The sequence below is a fragment of the Diospyros lotus genome, chromosome 3 (genome assembly GCF_014633365.1).
Source record: "Diospyros lotus cultivar Yz01 chromosome 3, ASM1463336v1, whole genome shotgun sequence".
NCBI lineage: Eukaryota > Viridiplantae > Streptophyta > Magnoliopsida > Ericales > Ebenaceae > Diospyros > Diospyros lotus.
Genome location: NC_068340.1, coordinates 5,526,006 through 5,544,041, shown reverse-complemented (window position 1 = coordinate 5,544,041; position 18,036 = coordinate 5,526,006). Strand labels below are relative to the sequence as shown.

Genomic DNA, 18,036 nt, shown 5'->3' with positions numbered 1-18,036 from the left:
TATTGGATAATTTGTTGAGAGCATGAGCCCTGGTAGTAATAGTAAGGTTGCTCCTTTATGACTAATAGGTCATGGGTTTGAATTGTAGAAATAGTCTCTTTTGCAAAAAACCAAGCGGAAATCTTGTTAAGATTAGGAGCTCTTTTGACAACTCAAACAATGTTTACAAGTGCCAATTCTCTTTAACTCCTCACCCAAAATCAATCCAAAACAACAGAAATAAGAAATTAAAATTGGAAAAAAAAAACAGAATTAAAAAGAATGAAAACATTCAAATCACAAATATGAGACAACAGTTTATCCTGCTTCGGATTGCTTGAAAACAACCTTACATCCAGCCTTGAAATCACCCCGAGAGCAGTATTTATCTTATTCAGAAACCGATCAGTACAACAACATGATTGATCACTCTCTTCCCTTTCTATCCCACCCGAATACAATCTTCTTTGGAGATTACAAATAACTTTCTTGGACACAAGTCTTTCCTCTCACACATTGCACTCGAACATAGAGAATGAGAATGAATTTTCTTGCACACACACCCCATGCCCTCTATTTATAATAGTGGGTGGATATCCCAATAAAAACTATTAAATATTTACAGTTTAACCCCTCAACTATCACTAATTACAGATTGAGATATAAACTTCTATTTAATTCTTCATTGGCCCTCAAAATGCATTGCTTTCACTGATCTTATTAACCTAAACTTGAGACAACTTTTAACAAATCTGTGTACAAATGTGCCTTGCCTCCAACCCTTGCAAAGCTGGGACCCTCCTGCACTCAGGACACACCATTTGTAATTTATTGAGAGGTGAAGGCTTATTATTGTAATTAGAAGTTATCTTAAAGGATAGTTTGTTGTGAAATAAAGGCTTATTATTGAGGGACATCATTTTAAGTTCTAGATCACCTGTGCTTCCCCTACCCTTTGCCTACCTCCGTGTTACAGTGAGGCATGGGCTTACAGTTGGGTCTATATATTGTGAGGAGGGGGTTAGAGAAGGGGATGGGAAAAGGGAGCAGCAGATTTGAGTTATTTTATGTGCTCTTCATTAATTGTATATTCGTGCTGTTATTGTATGTTCTTTTTTCTGGAATATTACAGTCATAGTTGTTTTTATTCTTTTTCTATATTCTTAACATAGTCTTAGTTGCATCACTGCATGTAGCTGGAGTAAATAAACAAGGGAATTGAGTGTAAGGGCTGCTCCAGTAGTTAGGTGATTTGTGCCCTTGTTATGATGCATGGGATGCATACCTCAGAGTATTCTTCCCATTCTCTAACTCTTTACTTGATGTTTTTACTAAAAATAAAAGGGAATCCTTATATTAGAGGCCAACTTGGTCAAAAAAAGGTTTATTATGTTTTTATAGGCAACATAAGAATGTTTTCTGAGAGAGAAGAGATTAAGCAGTACCAATTTTTCTGAAAAATCCCAGGTCTAGCTTATCGAATTTTGAAAACACTCACCACTTTCGCCCTTCATTTTCCAAGATTCTCCACCTAACTAAATGGGCCTCTACTAAAACAAGAAAAAACAAAAAACAAAAATCAATGCAAGAGTAACATGATTATATAAAATGCCACTACCTGCTTTAAAAGTTGGGCCCTTTTGAAGGCGGTGCTTGGATTCTGCCTTTTTGGTCATCCTTTTGGCATTTTGATTTTTTTTGCCCTCCCTTTGTAAGTAGTATCTTTTATTTACCTAGAAGGAGAAGTTCATGTAGCTGACTTATGTCACCCCTTTTAATATTTTCCCTAATTTAGATTAGAACAAATTCTTTTTGATAAATAGAACTGTAATAAATCATGGTTTACTCTCACCTAAGCTTCTGAGAAGGGAGTGTCTTCCATTATTGCATTATTCTACACCATTTTTAGGTTGCCAAATTACTTATTTTCAACAGATCATATTAGTCTGCTAAGGTTTAGTGCACGCTTAAGGTGAAACTATGTCAAAATGAGTTGTACCTCCACTTATGTGTTGTAAAAAGTCATAAAATGTGTGTAACATGTTTAAGCACGCATGTCAGACTATCATATTAAATGTCAATACTTCCAAATGAAATCTTGTTGAGTACGCTATTTAGTTGATTTATGTAATTGGTTGAAGTGACCTTTTTCGGGTCTTGATTGTGGATTCTCTTGATTGATTGTATGTTGTAACTTGGATTTATTGCTAGGCTCTCTCATCAAATTGGTGTATTCTTCAAGTAATGAAACTAGTGGGGTTGAGAAGGGGGAAACGGCTTCCGATGATATTCTGGAAGTTTCTAATGGTAGTGACAACTATCCAATCCATTATGGTAGGCTCCATTTTGCAAAGTTTGAGACGAGCAAAATCAATGACTGCTTAGAATTTATTTCATCAAAGCAGCTTTGTCGATCTGGTATGTTTTTTTCTTGTTAACTTTGCAACTTCAAATGGAACTGCAACAAAATTTATTCGTAGTAGTATGTGTAAATTCATATTTGTGTTTCTTGCTTGGTGACAAGTTCACAGGCTAATTGTCATCATATCCATCCTTACTTTAATTGGATCTGGAATGATTTTGAGTACAACCTCAACTAGCCCTTTAAGCTTTGCTACTTTACCTTTGTTTGAACTCCACCTTATTCATTAGCTTCATTTGTTGGTTGGTTAGTCTATCCCACCATTCAGTTCTTTGCTAGAACTTAAACATTTTTAATTTACTACTAGAACTTTCGTGTCAGTAATACATTTCATATAATCCTAGTAAAGCTTTATGCTTAAGGTCTGTGCTTGGGGCCACCAAATTGATGACTTCCCCAACCATTTTATAACGTACAAAATCAAGAAAATTAATACTCAAAATTAGTTGGTCAAGAAATTTGAACAAACTTAGAATATTCTCATTGCATGCCTGCTATGGGTGTGGCCCTTACATTTATATAAGCGGTTGGGGTCCTTCTAGAAGGTGGCCCCACCATAGTACAACCTTCTAACAGCTGTTGACGCCTAATTGCATGCAAAAATACATAAATGAAATATAGAAATTTAAGGGCCTTGACCCAACTACCCTTGGTTGCGTGACAATACCCCTCCCCTTAGAGACATTTCTTGTCCACAAGAAATTTACAGTAGCCTGGTTACTTTGGAAAATTGAGTGAGCACCTCCGGGAGGTATTCCCATGAAGTGTTGTTCGGGTGGCGGTTGGTCCACTGTACCAATACCTGTGTGATTGGCAAAGAATTATGATGAAGTACCCTCTTGTCTAGCACAACCAAGGGTTCTATCTCCTCTGGAGGGTCTTCCTCTAACACTGGCAGATCTGAGCTAATTGAGTCACGGGATCTTACTGATCGTTTCAGTAGCGACACATGGAAGACAGGGTGGATTCCCACCCCTTCTGGGAGTTGCAATATTTTAGCAACCTTCCCTATCTTAGCCAACACTCTGAATGGCCCAAAATACTTTGGGCCTAGTTTGGATGGGGTTTGTCCAGTGAATAGCTGTTGTTGGAATCTTCTCACCTTTAGATACATCATATCCCCTTCCTCAAAACTCCTCTCGCTTCTTTTCTAGTTTTCCATCTATTTCATTCTATTTTGTGCAATTGTCAACTCCTTCCTTATGATTTTGCAGGGCTTCCTGTCTTTGCCTTAGGTGTTGGTCTACTGATAACAACGCATGTGAGTAGTGCATCACTGCTGGGATCAATGGGGGTTTGTAACCGAATAGCGCCTCAAAAGGGGATCTTTTAAGGGAGCTATGGTAATTAGAATTGTAGCACCACTGGGCTAGGGGCATCCATTGGTTCCAGCTCTTGGGTTTGGAGAAACATACACACCTTAGGTAGGCTTTAAGACACTAGTTAACACGTTTGGTTTGACCATTTGTCTCAAGGTGGTATGCTGAAGACGTGTGCAGCCTTACCCCCAATTGTTTGAACAGTTCCCTCTTGAAGTTGCTGGTGAACACCTTATCCCTATCCGAAGTGATGGACATTGGTAGACCATGCCCCTTAACCACAAAATCCAACAATAGTCGAGCCATCTCTTGGGCTATAAATGGGTGGGCTAGACTTAAGAAGTAGCTGAATTTAGTCAGCCTGTCTACCACCACTAGGATAGTGCTCTTCCCTTCAGACCTCGAAAGCCCTTCCACAAAGTCCATTGAGATTTGTTGCCATTCTTGCTCTGGTATTTCTAGGGGTTGAAGCAAGCCAAGGTATGAAACCTGTTCATGCTTGCATTTCTGGCAAATAGTACATCCCAACACAAAAGAAGTAACATCCTTTTTCATTCCCAGCCAATAAAATAGTTGTCTAACCTTGTTGTAGGTAACGTTTGAGCCAGAGTGTCCTCCAATGGGTGATGAGTGTAGAGCTTGTAGGATTCTTGTTCTGAGCTAGTTGTCCTCCCCAATTGCCAATCTCCCCTTGTACCTTAATAGCTTGGCCTTCAAGGTATAACCCTTGTGTTCTGGAGGTCTAGCTACCAGTTGAGTCATTAGGTCCCTAGCCCATGGTATCTGTTCATAACTACCAGACACCTTCTTAACCTAATCTGGAACTATCATTGATATTGCTTGCCACTCCCCTTTTTCCTCCCTTCTTGATAGTGCATTAGCCATGATATTCTCCTTGCCCTTCCTATATTGGATTGTATAATCCAATCCCAACAACTTTGTCACTCCTTTCCTCTATAGCTGAGTCTGCAACCTCTACTCTCCTAGGAACTTGAGGCTCTCATGATCGGTTCTGATAATAAATGGACTTCCCTCCAAATAATATCGCCATTTCTCTATGGCCATGAGGACTGCTATCAACTCCTTGTCATAAATGCTTAGTCCCAAGTGTTTGGGAGCTAAGGCTTGGCTAAGGAAAGGAATTGGTCTCCCCTCCTAGACTAGGATTGCCCCCACTCTTGTGTCACATGCGTTTGTTTCCAAGATGAAAGGTTTGGTGAAATCAGGTAGGGCTAATATGGGTGCTTGGGTCATTGCCTCCTTGAGAGCATTAAAGGCTGTCTCAGCCCTATCACTCCATTCAAATCCGTTCTTCTTATGTAGCTTTGTCAAAGGTCTGCTTATCACCTCGTATCCTTTAATAATTTTTCTATAGTACCCTGTCAAATCAAGGAATCCCTTGAGCTCCTTGATGGTTTTGGGTGTCAGCCACTCCACCATTTCCATGATCTTCTTGGGGTCTGTAGTGACTCCTTCCCCTGTTATTATGTGCCCTAAGTATTCCACATTTCTTTCAGCAAAGGTACACTTAGATTTCTTTACAAACAATTTGCTGGACCTAAGGACTTGAAAGGTGGTTTGGAGATGGGTTAGGTGTTGTTTCATGGTAGGACTATATACCAAGATGTCATCGAAGAAGAATAAAATGAATTTTCTGAGGTAGGGACTGAAAACATGGTTCATTAGTGTCTAAAAGGTCGCAGGAGCATTAGTTAGGCCGAAGGGCTTAACCAATAATTCATATAACCCTTGATGGGTGCGGAATGCGGTTTTAGGTATATCTGGTCAGCTCATTTGGATCTGAGGTCTAACTTTGAAAATATAGTTGCACTAGCTAATTCATCTAACAAATCGTCTATGATTGGGATAGGAAATTTGTTTTTAATGGTGTGGGAATTGAGCTGCCTATAGTCTACAAAGGATCTCTAGTTCCCATCCTTTTTCTTAACGAGAAGAACATGGGATGCAAAAGGGCTTTAACTTGGTTGGATGATGTTTTTGGAAAGCATGTCCTTGACTAAACGTTCAATCTTTGCCTTTTGGAAAGGAGAGTATCTGTAAGAACGGATATTCACAGGCTCTGTATTAGGTTTAAGGTGGTGTGCTCTAGGGGATGATTAGGGGGTAGAGATGAAGGTTCAACGAACAAGTCCTCAAATTCAACAAAGAGAGTTTGCAAAGAATCATTAAGAGTTACCTTGCTTGAAGAATCAGTGAGGGCTTCTATCTTGAACCATTGATGATCCTCTCCCATGAATTTGCCTCACTTCTTGCACCTCTCCTCCACCTCCACAACATACACTGAGTGCAACTGAGCTATGGCTTCCTCTTCTTGTTCGAATAGTTTCTGCAGGTGTCCCCCTTGAAATGGCCTTGCACTCCCCTCCTTCCATGCAATCGACCAACATTAACCTCCTTCCTCCTTTCTCGAAAGTCACCTCTAAAGTATTGAAATCAAATATCAAAGGACTCACAATCCTCATCCAGTTAACACCCAACACTATATGACATCCCCCAAGCTATAGAATCCTTAGGTCTGCAGATAACTCATACCCCTGCATTCTTTAAGTGAATCCTTGGCATCTATACCTGTTGATCATATTGTGGCTGTTGGCAATGGTCACTGATAGGGGTATAGTGGCTTGCAACACACATTCAAGTTCCTTGGCTGTGTTTTCATCCAAGAAACTATGTGTGCTCCCACTATCGATGAGCACAACCAGCCTCTTCCTTCCCACAGTTCCTTTAATCTTGATCACCTTCTCCGAGGGTTGCCCTTCCAGAGCATGGAGGGAAATTTATCCCCCTTCCTCTCCTTCATCGGCCTCACCCTCTGCCTCATTCTCCTTTGTGTTCTCTTCTACTTCTTCCTTTTCCTCATCCTCTTCCCCTTCCATTTACATTAGGTGTTTCCAGCATTGATGTCCTGGGGTGTACTTCTCACCGCACCTGAAGCGAAGCCCCATTTGTCTTTTTTGGTCTAGGGTAAGGGACCTTATTGGGGCGACCTGGATTAGAGCTCTTGGTGCGTAACCTCCTTTATTCACTTGTGGGTTGCTTCCTCTATACCCTCCTCCCGTAGAGCTATGCCAACTCCCTCCCAGTCCCTTTTGAGAGATCTCGTGCTTCTTCACAAAGGCCTCCAAAGACAACTCATGCAGTCGGGCCTTCTTCGTTGCTTGCCTCATCGTAGCAGGCTGCAACATCTTTACCATTGGCCTAGCTCGTCATTCAATCTGCTGAGGAAGCTCAACACAAAGTATTGCTTATCTAAGGTTGGATGAGCATTACTAAGTGTTGATTTGAGCTCCTCAAAACAGGTTTGGTATTTTTCCATCATTCCTTCTTGCTTTAGCTTATTGAACCACTCTACCACATCTGTCAAACTACTTTCACCAAATCGGACACAAAATTCCTCCACAAACTCTGGCCACCTCCACTTATTCCTCCTCCCACTCAAACTCTGCAACCAAGAATCCACTATGTCATTGAGGTAAGCAGCCGCCATATTCACCTTTTTCTCCTCTGCCACCCTGTAGTGGTAGAAGAAGCGTTCTCATCTTCTGATCCACCACCTAGGCTTCTCCCCTTCGAACACTGGAATCTCTAGCTTCGGTATGGGAGTGTTGGGTTGATTAAATGCATTGCCTCTCAACGTTGCCTCTACTACAAGCTCCACCCGTTATTCCCTCTCCTGTCTTCCCCTCACTCTGAGGATGATCGGCATTGCCGCTGCTCTTGGCTGAAAATCTATCGACAAGCTAGCATTTGGTTGCTTGGAGAAGATGGCTAGCTCAGCACCCAACTATTGGCTTAGCCCAGAGAATTCCTCTCTCAGATGTGAGAAATCCTTCTCGACGTTTCTTTCGACCTCCAATATGTTAGTTCAGATGCAACTCACTTCCTCCTAGGTATTTCGGACTCCCACCTCGACAATCTCCAGCCTCTCATTCATCTATTCATGGCTCTGCCTCAACCCAGCTTCGACAACGTCCAACCTCGACTCCTTCTGTTTCATGCAGGTTCCTTCCACTATGTTTTCCGGCTAGCGATCAATGGCTCTGATATCAATTGTCAACATTAGAGGCATTGATAAGGCTATTGGGTAGAATTTCAAGGAGAGAGAGAGAGAGAGTCATAATATTCTCATTGCATGCCTGTTATGGGCGTGGCCCTTACATTTATATAAGCGGTTGGGGTCCTTCTAGAAGGTGGCCCCACCGTAGTACAACTAACAAATATTGAAATTGCTATATTGCTGGTTGTTTTCTTTCTGTATTTCTTTCCATTGTACAGTTAGAGTAAGCAGGGTTATTTTCATCTTTTCATTCCTATTGTATTTAAGTTTGCTGCAAGGCAACTTTGTGAATAATAGAGAATATTTTTTTCCGAAGTTTCTTCCTCTGTTCTTAATAACAACCTTCTAATGGTTGTTGATGCCTAATTGCATGCAAAAATACATAAATGAAATATAGAAATTTAAGGGCCTTGACCCAACTACCCTTGGTTGTGTGACACACACTCTAAGTAATAGGAGTGAATAATACAAACTATTTCACACACATTACTCGGCTACATCATACCTATAAATACAAAAAATTATCTATCATCCATCTCTAAAATCTAGGTGTTTAAAATACAAAAACAACAACACATAAGGAGAGAAATTTTCTCCTAATTCTTAGGAACAGTTGTAGCCTTTATCCTCTTTTATTCAACCTGATCTTCTTCCTCTTATTTCGGATTTATCCCCTTTCCACCGAGATTTCTTCCTCAACACTTCCCCTCAAGCTAGTGAATAAATGTATTTCATTCCCAGCTTGCCTCTAATTAACTTAAAACCTTGTTTGTTCATTGCCTTGGTGAGGATATCAGCTTCTTGTAGACCTATAGGGATATACACTAGATTGATACCACCATCTTCAATGCCTTGCTTGATGAAATGTCTATCAATTATCACATGCTTCATCTGCTCATGTTGGACCGGATTGTTTACTATACTGATGGCAGATTTGTTGTCACAATATAGCCTTGTAGAGTCAGTGTTTGGTACCTTCAAGTCTTCCATAAACTTCCCTAGCCATATTACTTCACAAATGCCTTGAGCTATGGTTCGGTATTCTACCTCAGCACTGCTTTTAGCTACTACACTTTGTTTCTTGCTTCTCCATGTCACAAGGTTACCCCATACTTTAGTGAAATACTCAGAGGTGGATTTACTGTCTTCTAAGGAACTTGCCCAATCAACATCCACAAACCCTGGAATTCCTTGGTATTCATTCTTTCTGAATAAAATACCTTTACCAAGAGTTCCTTTAAGGTATCTTAGGATACGATAAGTAGCATTAAGATGTTTGCTAGTGGGTGAATGTATAAATTGACTTACTACACTCATTGCATCTGTAATATTAGGTTGTGTAAGAGATAAATAAATCATCCTTCCCACTAACTTTTGGTATCTACCTTTATCAACAGTTGTTTCTGTCCCATCTTCCTTAGCTTTCCAATTGGGTTCCAAGGGTGTGCTGGCTGGCTTATTGCCAAGCTTACTTGTCTCATTTAGTAGATCCAATGTGTACTTTCTTTGAGAGATAAAAATTCTCCCCTTACTCCTTACTACTTCCTTCCCTAGAAAATACCTTAGTTGTCTAAGGCCTTTGACTTTAAATGCCTGCTGCAACTGTTCCTCTAGTGCCTTTATTTCTTGCTAATTGTCACCTATAATAATAATATCGTCCACATAGAAAATTAAGATAGTTTTCAGACCATTAGTAGCATGTTTAGTGAACAAAGTGTGATCAGATTGCCCTTATTAATACCCTAGCTGGTGTAAGGTGGTGCTAAATCTCTTAAACCAAGCCCTAGGGGATTGTTTCAGCCCATACAAAAACTTCTTTAGCCTGCAAACTTTTCCTTTTTCTTCAAAACCGAGAGGGATTCTCATATATATCTCCTTTTCTAGGTCCACATTGAGAAATGCATTTTTTATGTTTAATTGGTGTAATTCCCAATCTAAATTAGCTGCAAGGGATAATAACACATATAGAATTGAGCTTTGCAACTGGTGCAAAAATCTCTTCGTAATCTATAGCTTGTGTTTAGGTGAAGCCTTGGGCTACTAACCTGGCCTTATACCTTTCAATACTCCCATCAGATTTGTGTTTTACTATAAACACCCATTTGCTTCCTACCACTTTCTTGTTTTGAGGTAGATTCACCACTTCCCATGTGCCATTTTTTTCTAGTGCATCCATTTCCTCCATTATAGCCTTCTTCTAGTTTGGTAGTTGCAAAGCTTCATTGATATTCCTAAGGATTTTCACTTCATCAACCTTGACAGTAAATGCCCTGAAATTTTGAGACAACTAAGAGTACACCAAATGATTAGAAATAGGATATTTAGTGCATGATCTCACCCATTTTCTCCAAGCTATTGGAATATCCAAGTCATAGAGTTCTAACTCTGAATTGTTTGCATTTTATGTTCTTTTATCCTCCTCAATAGGCACTGCTTCAGGCATTGCTATTTCAGCTTCAGCTCTTTCTTCCTCTTCAGGTACCAGACCTTCTTCCGGGGTTAATGAATGACTTTGTTTTGGTTTAAGAGTCCTTTTTCTAGAGTACACTTGAAGTGGTGGCTGTGACTTGGGGATTTTTGGAATTTGCTGTTGTGCTCCCCCTTGATTAGTTACCTAATTAGGAATGGGAGCAATATAAGTAACTGTCTCAGGAAACTCAAGAAAAACAGCATCCCTACCATCTCTACTTTGCTTTGCACTAGGAATCTCCCCCTAGGTAGAGTAGTAATAGTGATTTTCAATAAAGGAGACATCACAAGACACAAAATTTATTGGTGTTAGGACAATGACACTTGTAGCCTTGTTGTGTGGGAGAGTAGCCAACAAAGACACATTTCAAAGACTTGGGGTTTAATTTAGAGTGATAGTGGGGAAAAAAAGTTGTGCAACCAAATACTTTGGGAGACAAAGAATTAATCATTCGGGTAATGAGAGGATAGACAGCAATAAGAGTGCTTAAGGGGGTTTTGAATTTTAGAACCCTAGTGGGAGAGTCTTGATGAGATAGGCAGCAGTTAGAATGGCTTCTCCCCAATAGGAAGTAGGAACTGAGCTGGTAAACATTAGGGTTCTAGCTGTTTCAAGCAAGTGCCTATTCTTCCTTTCGACCACTCCATTTTGTTGGGGATTATAGGGACATGTACTCTGATGAACAATTCCATTCTTACTCAAATAGGTCTCAAATTCGGTTAAAAAATATTCTCTTCCATTATTCGATTGAAGGATATGGATTGAGGTTTGAAAAACATTAACAACCATTTGATGGAATTTTCTAAATACTTTGTATACCTCATATTTTTCTTTCAGCACCAACACATCTTGGTATGATCATCTATAAAGGTGACAAACCAGTAAGAGTTAGATTTGGAACTTTTGTTTGTCCCCATACATCACTATGTACTAGATAGAATGGTTTGGTTGGTTGATAAGAATGAATAGGATGTGAAACTTTTGTTTGTTTGGCAAGAATGCATTGCTCACAATTGAAAGACTCACTCCTTTTATTGACAAACAAATGAGGATACAAGATCTTTAGGTAATTAAAGCTTGGATGGCTAATCATTTGTGCCATAACTGGATTCTAGAATCTGAGACAAGAAGATAAAAAGGAATTCTGTAACTTAGAAAAATTAGGGATACCGGCATCACCCTTCACATAATATAGGCCCTCTTTCTCCTTAGCATTGCCAATCATCTTCCACGAAATTAGGTCCTGAAATACACAATGAGTTGGAGAGAAAATTACTTTACAATTCATGTCTTTAGTAATTTTGTTGATGGACAACAGATTGCATCTCAATTTAGGTGCATATAGGATAGATTTCAACCACAAATCATCTAGATATACCGAGTCTTCTCCCTTAGCATAGGAGATTGTACCATCTGCTATATTTACCTTTATAGCTTTATCACACTGTTTGTAATCAGATAATCCATGCAAGGATCCGATCATATTGTCTAAGGCTCTGATATCCACAATCCAATCATTTATATTCATCAATTTAGAGAGGTAGCACTGATGAAAATTATTTTGTTTCGCAAGGGAGGCTATTGGATTCACCCTTGTTTGGTTCAAAACCTATTGCAAAACTTCCAATTGATCTAGAGTTAAAAGTAAAATTTGCAACTTTACCTTCTTCAGCATCTACTACACAGGCTGTTTGTTTTTTCTTCTGACCTTTACCTTTCCAGTTTGTTGGCTTCCTATTTATTTTCCAACAGGTTTCTATGGTATGGTAAGGCTTGTGGCAATGATCACACTATTGTTTTTCTTTCTAAGAGGCTCCACGAGTTGGTGCTATTCTTGGTTTAGAAACAACAAGGGCTGAACCACCTTGATTATTAACCTCAGGTAATGAATGAAGCATTACCTTCTTCCGGCTTTCTTCCCTTCTTACTTTGGCAAAAGGCTCCCTGATAGATGGGAAAGGTTTGGTTTCTAACAACCTTCCTCTAACTTCATCTAAGTCAGAATTCAAGCCCATGTAGGAAGTCAAATACCATTTATTTCTCTACCATTTTAGAATACTTCACCCCATCCTTGGTACACTCCCAACTAATGTCATAAAACAAATCTATCTCCTACCATAATTCAGATAGCATGTTATAGTAATCAGTTACCGAATGATTACCTTGGCGAGTAGTTCTAATGGTTGATCGAACTTCAAAAGATTGTGCTGTATTTTCCATGTTTGAGTAAAGGCTTTAAACTGCCTCTCATACTTCTTTTTTTGTTTTGTAGAACATATGAGTCATCCCTATCTTTGGCTCCATGTAGGGGCGGATCTAAGGGGGGGCTTAGCCCTCCCAACAAATTTGCCTTGAAATTTGAAGCATTTGGGAGGGAAGGGGGGCTACAATGAATGATGGATCTGGGGCCAGCCCTCCCCCAGATCCATCTCTGGATCCGCCTTTGGCTCCATGGAATTGATGAGCGAAGTGATTACTATGGAGTTTTCAGCATCCCATGCTTCATAGTTTGCAGCTTCAAGATCTGGTTTTGGAATCCTCCCGGTTAGATACCCCACTTTCCCTTTGCCTTTCATCACCAACAATACCGAATGGGACCATTCCCAAAAATTGGTCCCATTGAGCTTATGTTGAGTGATTTGAAGGGTGTGGTGATCTAGAGAAATAGGGGCAGCAATTGGAAGTAAAGATCGAGAGGTTGTAGGGCAAGTAGTTGAGGTTTCACTAGTTGGCGTGGAACTAGCCATCTTGAAGCAGTTTGTGTGGAGAAAAGAGGTATGCAGTTTATCGGAAACCTGGCTCTGATACCATAAACAAACTTAGAGAATTTAGGAATAGCACACTCTAAGAGTGAATAATACAAACTGTTTCACACACATTACTCGGCTACATCATACCTATAAATACAGAAAATTATCTATCATCTATCTCTAAAATCTAGGAGTTTAAAATACAAAAACAACAATAGATAAGGAGAGAATTTTTCCCCTAATTCTTAGGAACAGCTGTAGCCTTTATCCTCTTTTATTCAATTTGATCTTCTTCCTCGTATTTCGGATTTATTCAACCTAATCTTTTTCCTCTTATTTCGAATTTATCCCCTTTCCACCGAGACTTCTTCCTCAACAAAATCAAACTAAGTAGAGCTTGATTTTAGGTTCTTTGAAGAGCCATAAGCGCATCAGAATTACTACCAGAAAAGACAAAGAGACAACCTGATCTATAAAAGGAAACATTGGTTTGTCTTAGAAGATTTTTCCCAATAATGTTAAAAGCAATACATACATGTTTGGCTTCCCCTTGAACGCTTGCTTATTTGGGCTAGTATCATAAGCCCATATGTGATGACTATTGATTTTTGCTTTTTTATTATCGAAAAATACAGGGTTTGTTTTTTATATAACCTCTAATTCCTCTCCCCATAAATAACCCCATCATAATAATTAACAAGACTGTTACACAGTGGAAATTATAGTTGGGAAATCCTGTAGCTTTCTCACCACTTGGTCATCAGTGTGTTTGTGGGACAAGATTAATTGATTGCTTGATCATTTTATTCTTACTTTGTTTGGGTGGTTTAGGTATGATCCATTAGACTACAGTTCCATTCCTTAAAGCCCTAGATTTTTTCTCATCCTTAGCCTTCAAAACTCCTTTAGTTGAACACACAGTCAACTACGCTTCGCCTACAGGCTATAGAATACCTCCAGTCCACTAATTGCATAACAAGTCAAGTTCACAACCTTCTGTTCCAATATGGTTGATCTGTAATTGACTACTACTTTGACTATTCCTTTACTCAACCTCTGAGTTGGCTGCCAATGCCTAATTGAGGTTCCTTTCATTCTGTTTAGTAATAGGTGATGCAGAGTTGGCTAAAGCTTTTCCTATACTCCCCAATCAACCTCTAATCGAGTTTCCATCCTTAAACCTGTTTCAGCTACTCACTGTCTTGGGTTAGTTGATCTATAGTTGACTACCAAATTGACTGTTCCCCTCAATAGTTGATCTTTAATCAACTACAGTCTCCTTATTTGAAGTTCCGGGTTCTTGGATTTGCCATATTTGATCCTGTAGTGGACTACTTCCTCAACTATAGGTTTCTGCCACTGGTTTATCTTATTTCTTTTAATTACAATCTTGCTTTTATGGATTCCTTTATAGACTTAGCAACATTTTCAAGATTTTCCACATGGATATTTGTTGTGTTTGCCCCGAGTTTGAGCGATAGGAGATCAGTAAAATATTGGTGATTCATCTGCTGGAAGTTAGAACAATTAGGTTTCAAATACCAAGTGTAATTTACTTAGTTTTTGGGGTCTAATTGTAATATCCCAATGTCAGTTAGTTACATTGGGGTGTCCGCCCTTTCTATAAATAAGAGGGCAGGGCGGCAGTCAAGTTAACAGAGAGAATTCTCACTTTCATTTGTGATTGAGTGCTGTTTTCATTCTTGAGAAAAAAGAGGCTAAGTGATAAGGATTTAGTCTTGTGTAGTCTTGAGAGAATGAGAGGTTTGTACTCGGGGATATAGATGAGGGCAAGAGGTTGATGTACTGATTATATTTCTAATTGAATAAAGATTGCTCTGTGGGTGTTGGACTGCTGGATGTAGGTTTGTCTAAGTGCATTCCGAATTAGGATAAATCTCGATCTTGTGGTTTGATTTTTCGCTTACTATTCCTATATTTTCTTCTGTTATAACTGATTACTTTATTGGCTCTCTAATTTTGTGAGTGTGCAAAGGGTTTGCCTGGCTGGTTTGTAAGTCCTAATATCAACAATATTAATATGTCTTACACCCTGCTTTATATTTTCATGCCCATATAGTAATCCTTCTCATTGGTTTCTCATTTAACCATACACCCTGGTTTTATCCAACTTGAATCACTTTTATAAAACAAATGGGTGACTATTTAGGAGCACCAATGGCATATCTCCATTTTGCAGTATCTACTTCAGCTAGAATATGACCATGTGCATTGCACATCCTTCTCGATGTCAGCCTAAGGATGACTCTTTAAGCTTTTGGTTAAGCTGAAATCTCTGTCAACTATTCTGAAAAGTGACATTTCCACTTTTCAGCTCTTTCTCTCATTTTCTTCTCTTTTGTTCCCATAAGCTTTATATGCATGTTGTGAAGCTTGTGAAGCTTAGAAAGAGAGAGAAAGTTCTATTCTGTATATATTTCTCACTAACTAATAAATTGTACACCTATATATGTATAAAATATTAAATGGGTCATGACATAAGGCATGATATAAGCATAGGTCATGACATAAGTGTAAGACTAACCCTAGGAGAAATACACACACACAACAATATACAACTCAACACTCTCCCTTAAGTTGGAGCATATATATCATATGCACCAAGCTTATTATAAATATACTCAATTTGAGGACCCCTAAGGGATTTAATAAAGACATATGCTAACTGATCATTTGAATTGATAAAATCAGTGGTAATACAGGCAGATCAAATATTCTTTCGAATGAAGTGACAATCTATCTCGATATGTTTGGTCCTCTCATGAAAGACTGGATTGAAGGCAATGTGTAACGCAATTTGATTATCGCAAATTAACCTTATCTGTGATATCTTTCCAAACTTGAGTTCCTGAAGCAATTGTTTTAACCAGATAAATTCACCAAGGCCATAGCATGATATTCTGCTTTTACACTCGACTTTGCAAACATCTTACTTTTTACTTTTCCAAGATACCAGGTTCCCTCCAACCAGATCATAGTATCCTGAAATAGATCGTCTATTAGATGGAGAACTTGCCTAATCAGCGTCCGAATATTCGACTACCTGAGTATGACCCCTGTCCTTATATAATAGTCCTTTACTTGGAGTTCCTTTAATATACCTGAGAATTCGGATAACTGCATTCCAGTGGCTGTCACAAGGAGATTGTAAAAACTAACTGACAAAAAAATGTTAAGCCTAGTGATAGTGAGATAATTAAGTTTTCCATCCAGCTTGTGATATTTTCCAGGATCTGCAAGAGGCTCCCCCTTTCCTGGTAAAAGCTTTACATTAGGGTCCATAGGAGAATTAATAGGTTTACAATCAAGCATCCTAGTTTCTTCCAAAATGTCTAACACATACTTTTGCTGAGAGATAACTACGCTAAAACTGGACTAAACAACTTCTATGCTAAGAAAGTACTTAAGCAACCCGAAGTCCTTAGTCTGAAAATGATGGAAAAGATGTTTCTTCAGCTAAGTAATACCATCCTGATCATCACCTGTAATGACAATATCATTCACATACCTAGGAGGTTACTCGTATAAATCTCTTCTTGAAGCTCACCATGTAAAAATGCATTCTTAATGTCTAGCTGATACAACAACCAGTGGCACATAGAGACGATAGAGAGAAACAAACGCACAGAAGACATTTTAGCCTTAGGGGAAAAGATATCACCATAGTCAAGCCCATAAACCTGGGTGTACCCATTGGCAACCAAACGGGCCTTAAGCTGATCAACCTTCATCAAGGACAACCTTGACAGTATAGATCCACCGAGAATCAACAAGAGATTTCTTTGGGGGTGACGAAACCAAATCCCAAATACCATTAGAATGCAAAACAATCATCTCATCTACCATTGTTTGTTACCACCCTGGATCAGAAAGTGCCTCACTAACAGTCTTGGGAACGTAAACAGAGGATAGGGAAGAAAGAAAAGGACTAAAAGGGGAAAACAAATGGTGATAACTAAGAAAATTATAAATGGGATGAGGATTGCGAGTAGAATGGGTACCTTTTCAAATGGCAATGGGAAATTGATCCTTAGTAGGTAGGGCCATGGTAGGTGGAGACGTTGGAGTAGAATGTGAGTCAGCAGGAGTTGCTAGTGCAATAGGAGAAGCCGGAGAATATGCAGTGACATCATCAAGACCAACATGAGATCGAGTTAGAGAACATTGATGATAAACCTGGAATGGGGTAGAAGAGGGAACAGGGATAACAGGAACATTTTGACTATATGGAATAGGGATGGCCTCGGAAATGGGATGACACTTGGAATTGGGCAAAGAGTGGAAAGGAGACGACTTAAAGAATGTAATATCAGTAGAAAAAAAATAGCGTCGAGTGTCAAGAGAGTAACACTTATAACCCTTTTGAAGTCGGGAGTAACCCAGAAAAATGCACTTGATGGACCAAACGGACAATTTATCCTGACCAGGAGACATGCTATGGACAAAGCATGTGCAACCAAAAACACAGGGAGGAAACAAGAGAGAGTGAGGAATTTTGTGTTAAAGAATAGAGGAAGGCAAGTGTAAGTTTACTGAAAGAGACAAGATTAAAAGGACAATGAGGAAGATAAAGGACAGAATCTAAAGGTAGAGAAGGTAAGGGTTTGGCAGTGCCAACAGCTTTAGCAACCGCTTTGGAACCATTGGCTAAAGTTACAGAAGGTAAAGAAACAAAACTAGTAAAATTAGAGAACAGATGGGGATTACCAGATATATGGTTAGAAGCACTCGAGTCCAGGACCCACGGTCCTAAAAAGGATGATCGAGCGAGATAGGTAGTGGAATCACCGGAGTGGGTGATAGAGGCAACGGGGGATGAGGACTGCTGCGATGTCTTATACTTGAGATACTCATCATAGTCGGCCTCAGTGAGAAGTAAAGAGTTTGATGGATGTTCATCAAAAGACTCAGAGCGAGAACCATTAATAGAAGCAACATTAGCACAAGGAGGGTAGCCATGCAGCTTATAATAGTGTTCCTTAGTATGCCCCCACTTG

The 18,036-nt window shown here is 39.3% G+C and overlaps 1 protein-coding gene across 3 annotated transcripts in view; it reads left to right on the top strand.

The window, feature by feature from the left end:
• Positions 1-18,036, top strand: part of LOC127797245 (pantothenate kinase 1) — a 69,568-nt gene that overhangs the window by 1,487 nt on the left and 50,045 nt on the right. For all 3 annotated transcript variants that reach the window (XM_052329964.1, XM_052329963.1, XM_052329965.1), the window contains one exon: positions 2,191-2,397. In XM_052329964.1, the coding sequence (XP_052185924.1) occupies positions 2,191-2,397 (207 nt within the window). The remainder of the gene's footprint in view (positions 1-2,190; positions 2,398-18,036) is intronic.